Genomic DNA, 10389 nt, shown 5'->3' on the forward strand with positions numbered 1-10389 from the left:
AAAGAAAATATATTCATGAGTAAATCTGCTTAGGAAATAAGTAGTTTATGCTTTTGAGAATGGGAGGTGAAGACAGAAATCCAGACAAGAAAATCCAATATGTGCAGAAGGTAAAATATGTCTTATTCCTTCTCTCTGACTCTCTCTCTCTCTCTTTCTCTCTCTGCGTCTTAATTTGTGTTGGTTTTATAGCATATCATGAAGATTACATGAGGTCCTCTTTTGGGCTGTTTAACAGCCAGGAAAGTATCTAAGCTAGCCTGTGTTCACCTAAACGGATCAATGAGTGTTGCAAAATTACAAAATGCATTTTTATTTAATAAATCTCTTTGTTACTTCAGTTCTCCTAGAAGCTGAGCCTTGTTTTTAGACTATATACACATTACTAATCAAAACACTGAAACTATGCCAAGACATCTTATTTTCATTATAGGCCCATTTCAAGTTTATATGTATAGCATTAGCACTGGTGAAACTGAAAATTTACACGTGTCACAGGCTTCGGGGAATAGCGAGGAGTTTGCAAAAACTTAAATTAGATTGACAGATAGTGAACTATTTAGAATCTGTGGGCACTTATACGCATGGCGGGCAGTTTTCCACTGATCTCAGAGACATATTGTTCTTTGATTTGGGAAACTGGATAGGAATATGGCTTAAGATGTTGAAATCAAAGCTTTCTACCCAAGGTATTACCAAACTACATAATAGCTTCAACTATATGCTGAAAATGGAAACACATGTAGAATCACGCATCACAGTTTATTTGGTGTCAGTTCTTTTTGAAATAGCCATGTATTTTTCAGTTTTTTTTGTGGACATTTCTGTTTCATACACTTATTTTACATATTAAAAAACAAAGAGATTCCCCCCTTCCATGTAAAGCGCTTTGACTGCCTAGAAAAGAGCTATATAAATGTAACAAATTATTATTACTAAGTCTATTTACTTAATGTCATATTTCAGTGAATCTTTTATTATTATTACAACAATCAAATTCTAATTGATTAAAATATTTGTGATTTTGTGATTCGTTTTTAGATTGTCTTGGACCTTGATTTCACAGTGCAGTAAAACGTAAATACTCATTTTATATAAGATGGGATTTCAAAATAAATCAATGTCAAGTCTGATCTCTCATGGTAAACTTGTGAAACGTTGATTTAAAGATTGAATATGCAGTTAAAATCAGCTTAAATAAGGAACAAGAATGAATTATTTTAAGCGAAGTATCAGAAAAGATCACAAATGCTGCAAATCAAGATTCTGTACTGAAAATCCGCCAGACTGTGCCATTAAAGCAGGGGTCTTCTCCAAACTCCACTGTCCTGCAGAGTTGAGCTCCAACCCTGATCAAACACACCTGAACCACACCTGAAATCCTTCCATCACTATTCCCTACCTTAGTCCACTAATACAGTTCACTTGAAGGAGTGAATGAAAACAAGTGAGCGAATTCGGACAGCCGTTGTGTGTACATCGGCTGTACACTCGTTATTGCGGTGCAATGTGGGATAGAATGAGTGCACTCAATAACGTCCACTATGGTTTCGGACACCACTACAAATGGCTGTTCCCTCAAATAGTGCCCTATTTAAGGGTATGGGGGCGATTTCGGATTCACTGATTCGCGTGTTTAATTGGGTGGAACTAAACTCTGCAGGACAGTGGAGTTTTGAATTGTAACCATGTGCTCCAAACTATTGTTCTTGGGAGGAAAAGAATGATAGTTTTATTAAATAACTTTATTTAGTTTTTCTTTTGCAACTAAATCAAACTGACAACCAGTTTATTACCTAAGCAATTTAGCACAAAGCTTATAAAACATGAGCCCTTCGTGAATCACATCGAGATGTGCACATTAATGATCTATCTCAAAAAATAAAGTAATACCACAATCAACTTGACGCATTTTCGTTGTATGGAAATTAACTTATTCATAATAAAAATAATTTTTTAAAACAACAAAACTTACATAGAATATTAAGGTTTTCAGAGAATATATTTTGAATTGTTTTTTCATAAACCATTAGCCAATATTGTCTTGTTCCTTGTTTGTTTTAAGCATATTTTTCTTATAGATTTTTACTTACAAGACAAATGCCAATGAGGTAAGAAAAGTACATAAAATTGTTTGCAGTAAATGTCAGCGTTTTCTGGATGCTCAAAATCCACTCCACTCATAAGTCTGGATCACAATTTAGGGGAACCAAAACATGATTATAGTAATATTTGTACGAGATGGTGAAAACATCCCTTTTCCTATTAAAATCACAGGCCTTGATGGTTATGTTTTGGTTTGGGTCGTATGCTTTTGGCACAGTCTTTAGTCTCATACCAATTCTAATGCAGCTTAGAGAAGCATTACAGCCCAGAATACAAAACTGGTGTTAATGACAGAATAAGTGGCTGAGAAACACATGCTTTCTGAGCTTGTCCAGACCCTGTCAAACCTACATTTATGGCATCTCTTCATTCTGGAAGATTCAAAGGTTTCCCAAATCCCCTAAGAGCAATGTTCGACACTCACTCGGTTGACTTTCCCACTTGCAGTTCCATGGCTTTTATTTTACAATCGTTTTCCAAGTGTCTGGCAGCGTCCAGATGAGCAAACGATAGACCTAATTATTACCTAATGTACTTGCATACTTTGGCGTTGAATATAATGTCACTAACATTTAGCCAGCCAAAACAAAAACTATAAAAAAATCAAGACTGACATGATAAGATCCAGTTATTAGATCCTGTATCTCTCTTAATGTTTTTAAATCTCACTTACTCTCACTTGCATTTGAGAGTTTAATTTACTGTGATTTTTGTATTTGTTCTGGACTTGGTCTCATGCTTTTAGGTTGTATGAATTTGTTAGGTCCTAGCACTTTGGCCCAAGGCCGTAACCATGATGTTTTGAACACTGGGGGGGACCAATTTTTTTGGTATTTTTATAAAGCATAAAGAAATAAAATAGTGAACAAAATTCTAGGTCTAATTCTAGTTGGGAAATAATAATTTTGGGACTATATGCAAATAATATTTGGATTAATTTGCGTCAAATATATCGTTAGTCTCGAGATTCCTCCCGTTAGTGAATAAATACATAGATCTGCTATTGACATTCGAATTCCCCAGTGGTCTGCAGGTAGAATTTTTGTAAACCGGGTCGAAGGTTACAGGTTCTAATCCGCCCTCATATAGTTTATTTTCTTCTTCATTAAAATCAAAGATGTTCAATGATTGTATATTAAGAGCATGGACACGTCAGTGTACATTTTGTTTTGTGATTTCACCGGAAAGAATAGTCCTCACAACGTCATTAAGCGATAGATTGACGTGTGAAGACTGTGAACGAGCCAAAAGAGAAGGTAAACCACGCCTACTTTGATTTGATTGGCCATCTCAATCATTTTGACATTTTCCCTGTCCCAAATGGCACCCTAAACCCTCACGGTCTTCCTCTGAGTCTGCACTTTCACAATGTAATGTCGCTTTGACTGCCGGGAAGAAGCCCGATGCGTGACCCGCACCAGTGCGGGCTCGGCAGAAGTGCGCATCGAGGGCGCATATTGCTCTCAAGCACCCTTCTGAGACCTAGAATGACAAATGGGACACGCACGCAGCGGCCATTATAAGTCCACAAGACCGAAAGTGCACATGAAGTCCTCTTACGAGCGCCGTTACACCTGAGGCAGACCAGACTAAAAATTTAACTTTTAAACCTTTTTGTCATCCTAACATACAGAGCGCTGTGTAATGGAGTGCAGTCCAAGGAAATATTTGGCCATTTCTAATTATTGGGGGGATTATAAAGGCTTGTCCCGCTCAATGTCTATGGTGGTTACGGCCCTGCTTTGGCCAACATGTGTTGTTTTTAAATGTGCTATAACAATAAATGGGATTGATTGCTTTCTTTTATTCATTCAATTAAGCATTTTAAAGTAAACGCAAAACAACATTTGCAACTCGTTTTCCTTCACTGAACCAGTATGTTTAGCAATAAAATGCCTTTGCTTGCTTAATGGAAAACCTAAATTAATGTTTTACATTCATTCCAGCAAATTGACATGTAAAAGTAGCATGGTATCTGTGGGTGGGCTCGTCTATTGCAGCCTAAAGCAGATGGAATCAGCTCTTTCTGTGTTTATCCCACACCATCAGTTCACATTGAATCTATTTGTAACATCTGGGCATTCTTTTTTGGAAGAATCTTTGGAGAACTATGTTTACCAATACATGTTGTTATGAACGTTTGCTTCAAAGGTCAGAAGGTGAGAAGTCGCTTAAAACGTTACTCTAAGAGAAAACAGGTTTCCTAACAACTGTATGTGATTTTAGGTTTAGTGGACGAACTCCAAACCTCTGAAATGTAATTAGCGTCATCTGCTGGTCAAACGCTCTTCCCACTGGCTATCTCACTTGTCATTGATATTGTGCAGAAACTGTTTTTGAAAGTGTTGTGAAACGTATTGAAAACTAGACGACGGAGAAAAAGCCTGCATACAACAATTCCATTTCAAATGAACATGTTCTTTTGGTAATTTGCTCAGATGATCTTGCAACAATCACTCATGCCCTGAGAGGAAAAACAAAGTTAATTCACTATAATTACTGACGGTTGGATGGTTGAGGTTTGCTATTGGTGGATCTCATGTGAGTGACAGGTTGCCCCGCCCTCGTCATCAGAGAAGAGTCGCTGCCAGAGGAGGGGAAGTTATTTTTCAATAAATGCAATATTTCAAGTTAAAATAGAGTAAAGGCCTTTAAAATCCATTTTTGAAGTGAGAATAGTGCCACCTGGGGCGGCAAAAAAACGAAAACTTATATGTAATGTCATCCCTATATAAATATATAAGCTGTGTCCCAATTCAGAGGCTGTATCGAAGGACGCATTCAAAGGCCGATTGTGTCACAGCGGCCCAAAGAAGGCTGTCCTCATCCAAAGGCATCCTTCGTTTCCCATGAAGTGAAGGATACAACAGATGGATCCTTTGTGGCCTTACCTACACCAGAAATCATTGCGCGCCAGTGACAAAAGGATTTTTTTTTTGAGAGAGAGAGAAATTGCTCAATTACACATTTAAAGTATTGGGTTTCAGCTTACTTAAATATCTAATGATACAAATGTTGAGGGAAAAAAAATAATGATAATAATAATAATTGGTAAAATGTAACCATGGTGAACATATTGAGACAGTGAACCCTGTTTTGTTTTCAGACAATTGAATATAACTTTTAAAAAAGTACAGTACAAACGTTACTGCCACTCATCAACGCCGGGTGTCACAGTTGCTAGGCGACAAGAACAATCCTCCGTAGGCTAGACCGTCCCATTTGACAACGCTCGTTCTGACCTTCAAAGGATGCCACCTCTGAATTGGGACACAGCCATAAAGAGGCTTTTGGAATCCCTAAATGTTTTTTTAGACATAATTTCTTAATTTTATTAGGTTTGCATTTATATATATATATGTAAATACAATGCTGCTTTGAATAGCCTGCATTGTGTTGTATCTATGATGTGTGTGTTCTGATATGTTATTGTATTGCTAATGGGATTTGTTTATTTTTATTTATTTATTTATTTTTTCCTATTCATTTTGTTAGCTTTCAACGTTTTATGAAAGGCGCCATTAAATAAAATGCATTATTATTATTAAAATATGTATTTATATTTAGACATTCTAAAAGACTACTTTTTGTCAAGGTTTAGAAATCTTTTGTTGTCAGGTTTTGCATTATGATTACAAATAATCAAACATTACAATTTTGTCAGAAAGGGAACTCATGGAAAGCATACTCAGTATTTGACTGATAATTATAAAAATCTAACAAAATAAGGAATGGATAGCGATAGTTCAAAACACTTCATACAAACATTTTACAATTAATCTAATTTTTGTCTGTGCAATCTGCATAGGGATTTGCCAGATCTTGCAATTACACTAGTTCAAATGTGTGTGTGTGGATGCCTATTTTGCACAATTCTCACTTTTAACTAGTTGCTTATTAGCTTGCATATTGGCTGTTTATTAGTGCTTATAAAGCACATATTAATGCCTTATTCTGTATGACCATACTCTACATCCCTTAAAGTAGGTAGTAAACCCAACACCTAAATTTAACCACTACAACAACTACCTTACAAACTATTAATAAGCAGTAAATTACGAGCTTATTAAGGCAAAAATCGTAGTTAATAGTGAATATGTGTTCCCTATACTAAAGTGTTATCCTACAAAAGTCACCAAGTGTCGTCCCATCCCATTTTTTCCGTCCAGTGACCGAACAGGCCCAGAGGGTTAAAGATAACGAGGCACATGAATTTTAAAAAAGTAATGATGTGCACGGGAAAATACATTTTACTGCGATATTTCATAAAAAATATGAAATAATTCTGATTTCATGGTGATTTTACATCAACTGGTGTTTTGGTCAAGTCAACTTTATATATATATATATATATATATATATATATATATATATATATATATAGCGCTTTTTACAATGCCAATTGTTTCAAAGCAGCTTCACAGTGTTTAACAGGAAAACAATGCAACAGAATTTGATTCGACTGTACAGCTGCTCTGGAGAAAAAATGTCATCAGCTCATTTCAATCATCATACAGTGACAATGTGGGCACATCAGTAATTTAGTTGATATAGTTAGTTTAGTTTAGTAATTAAATTTATTTGGATATTTAGTTGAAAATGTAGTGTCTCCAACTGAGCAAGCCAAGCCAAAGGCGACAGTGGCAAAACTCCATCAGGTGTCCTAATGGAGAAAAATAAACCTTGGGAGAAACCAGGCTTCTCCTCTGGCCAACGAAGAAACAGTGTATGATTATGATTCTGGCAACTTTACAGGTCAGAAGTCATATTAGATCGGAATATTCGAAAGATCATTTGGTGATCTATATGAATTTCACACAGGTAGTTCATCACATTAAATATGAACATGTTCCATTAAAGTCTGCCAAAGTGACAAATGCTTTAATTTGATCTGTATATCCACAGTTTCATTCAGACAAAAGTGTGTTTATGACATTGACAGATTTTTAAGTGCATTCACTGTAAATGTTCAAATATTTATTCAGGCCAGTATATATGGCCTAGCCTACACACATACACTTAGCGCTCACCCTTTCTCTCTTTCTATGTCTGTCTCTCTCTCTCTCTCTTTCCCTCCGCTTCGTCTGGCCGTGTGGATCCGCCCCTGCTTAATTTTATCTTTTCGCCCCTTTCTGAATTTCCTGACTACAAAAGTCTGTCTGACATTTCTCTCTCAGGCTCAGCAGGGGAGCGGGGAATATCTCAAGCCAGCCACAAAAAGGGAAAACAGGGGGCCCCATTACTCACCAGGACAGGTCAGTTTGTAAATTCCCAACACCGACTCCTGAAGATTACCATGGGTATCGGTTTTGAATGCACTGTGAAAGAGGATATAAAAAACAGGAGATTGTCAGAAAAAGGAGGTTAAACATGGTGAGAAATGATAAATTGTGATCAAATGCCACTAGAAATACTGTAAACTGGAAAAATGTAAATTCATTTTATATTTGAATCAAGTTACATCACTGTTTTGTATGTGATTTTTGTGAAAACTGTGTAATATCGAACTAACTGCACAGGTAGTCACATAAAATATAAAAATATAATATAAAAATTTGGTTTTGTGCAAAATCTACCGGTTATAATTTGAACTACGGCATTTAACTGCTTCTTATAGTGTGTAGATGTTTTGATGTTGTGTATGATGCCATAAATTAATATGTTTGCTGTATATTTAACGTGTGTGCATATATATAACCATTTGAGCTTCAGTTTAAAGCATATCCATAAAGGCTAGTTCTCTCTGGTTTTTCCTTTTCTGGGCTTTAAAATAGCTAGGAATTATTTTAGCCCCTTTAAAGTTTTTTCAAAGTTTGAACATCCATTTTTTGTACCAAAATGCATGGCTAATTCCGTGTGTGTGTGTGTGTGTGTGTGTGTGTGTGTGTGTGTGTGTGTGTGTGTGTGTGTGTGTGTGTGTGTGTGTGTGTGTGTGTGTGTGTGTGTGTGTGTGTGAGTGATCATCTCTAAATCTGCACCTTTTCGTTTATGATTCTGTTTTAAACTATTGTCTTGTGCAGGGTGAAGTCTTAATATGAGTCCGTCATTGTTGCTGTGCTGTGTGCTGCTCTGTTTAGCCTGCTGTGTCATGGTACACACACACATGCTTATGGAGGAACAATACAGCTCCAACCAAACAACCATCAGCTCACACGTCAATAACCAAACTGATGCACCTCCTGTGCTCATCGTCGGTAAGGCTTCTTTCTCTCACACACAAGTTCTGAAAAATATACAAAAACAAATGATCACGATCAAGCAGAGTAAATGAATGACTACAAATGGTCAACAAACTTCTAGTTTATTTTTAAATTCACATCAGAATGAGTTGATCACTCTTCATTTAATGCTTCTTTGTTATTAATTTAGAAACTTAAAATTTCAATGATCCATGTTAAAAATGTATTTGTATTTTCAATTATCGAAGGGCTTTCAAAAACACCCAAGAAGAACAAGAAACTGGAAAAGAAACCAAAAAAGGTTTGTTATGTTATATATTCAAGTAAACGTCATATTCATAAACAGCTTTAATACATTTGACCCATATACTGTGTATAATAATGAGAAGATAATTATTTTTAATAGTTACACACTTGGGGTGTTAATTCAGTTCATGGAGATTTAAAATGTTCAAAGCTAATATGCTGCTAATAATTTATAAAAAATAAAAATGTTTTGTTAAATATGTGTGTTAAAAACACAAATTTAGTCTATATAAACTGCTCACATATGATTTATTCTACAGCCATGCATCAGCCTTAAAATTAATTTCAGGAGGTTAACATCTATCTATCTATCTTAAATGGATGTTGAATGTATTGTGTTTATTGGCATTCTGTGCCCAGAATTATAGTCAACATTTTAAACATTTTCTTTTTTTAGAAAACATGGACGACTCCTTTGTTTTTGCTGAGGCTAATTTCATAGCTGGCATTTTCCACAATTAAACAGCTACTATTTTAATAAAATATGACAAAATGGCAGCTTGATATTTACCTGGATTTTCCCTCACACATCAAGCTCTTCTCTGACACTTTTGTCCATATACGAACTCTTGATGAAAGTTTATTTAGAGGCACATTCGTTGGTCATGGAGTAGCATAATTGACGCCAGGGGTACGGTCATAATTTGTGTTAAAATCTGATGCTAATAAGTCTCGCAATAAGTAGGGTTGAATGGGTTCCTGCTTATTTTTATGTCACTTTAAAAACAATCATCTCCTGGGATATAATTTGTCCGACGCTGAAGAAGCACGTACAAATGTATGTTGTAATTTTATACGTTTCAGAAATTCAGCAACCGAATAAAGCGACCTCCGCCCCCGCCGAACTGTGTCCCGCTCTGGAGCAGCTGCAAGACGCCGAACGCGGTGTGCTGTGATCAGTGCGCCTTCTGCCACTGCCGCCTGTTCAAGACCGTCTGCTACTGCCGCATGGGCTACCCGAAGTGCTGAACACTTTCTGACTGACAGAGGCCGTCATGATGACCAGGACGATCATGTGACTGTCCCTGTCTTAAAGACTTTATAAAACAATGACAACCGTCATCCACTCCCTCATATAATCACGAAATGTTCGGAGATTTCCTGGCCTGATATACCGACATCTCGTCAGAAGCGCCTGGGATTAAAGCAGAGCCACCGGGGTGATTACCAAAGTACTTCAAATCACCTTTTAATTACTTATATTTTAAAATGTTCACGTTAATGGAACGAATTGTAATGTTTGTATGAACACTTTGTGTTGTAAGCACTTTATGGAAAACATTTTAAAGCACCCGTAACCTGTTTATAAGCTGCTATACACGAGCCGTTGCAACAAAAAAAATCACCACGGCAACTGCCGCCAAAATAGTTGTCGGTGTTTATTACGCCTCTCATAAATACACAAAAGACAAAAACATATATATAGATATCAATTATTTAAACGAAAGCTTATTTGAATAAGATCCCATATTATTTACAAAAACAGCTATATAATAGCCAACTGTCTGTGTATAATTTTGGTTGTAGGCTAATGCTAATTCTTACAAGGCTAAAGGGGAATATTTTTGTAGAAAGGCGAACTGGGTCGATTTTAAACATGGCACATTTCTGTACATTCATGTATATATAACTAGACAATTGTGGATGCAATGTTTAAATCATTATGTTGAATCAGGGTCAATATCCAATTTACCCAGTTACAAACTGAGGAGAACGTAGCAGAATATTGCGTTTTTTATTGCAAACATTTTCATAAATAATATTATAGATTAAAATACTAATAAAAATGAGATTTTTA

The 10389-nt window shown here is 36.0% G+C and overlaps 1 protein-coding gene across 1 annotated transcript; it reads left to right on the forward strand.

The window, feature by feature from the left end:
* The first annotated feature begins 8132 nt into the window (after window positions 1-8132).
* asip1 (agouti signaling protein 1) lies at window positions 8133-10389 on the forward strand. Its single transcript, XM_079840014.1, has 3 exons — window positions 8133-8300; window positions 8534-8586; window positions 9396-10389. The coding sequence occupies exons 1-3, from the start codon at window positions 8141-8143 to the stop codon at window positions 9558-9560; spliced, it is 378 nt and encodes a 125-aa protein (XP_079696140.1). The 5' UTR covers window positions 8133-8140; the 3' UTR covers window positions 9561-10389.

Source organism: Gobio gobio (genome assembly GCF_949357685.1).
Source record: "Gobio gobio genome assembly, chromosome: 17".
NCBI lineage: Eukaryota > Metazoa > Chordata > Actinopteri > Cypriniformes > Gobionidae > Gobio > Gobio gobio.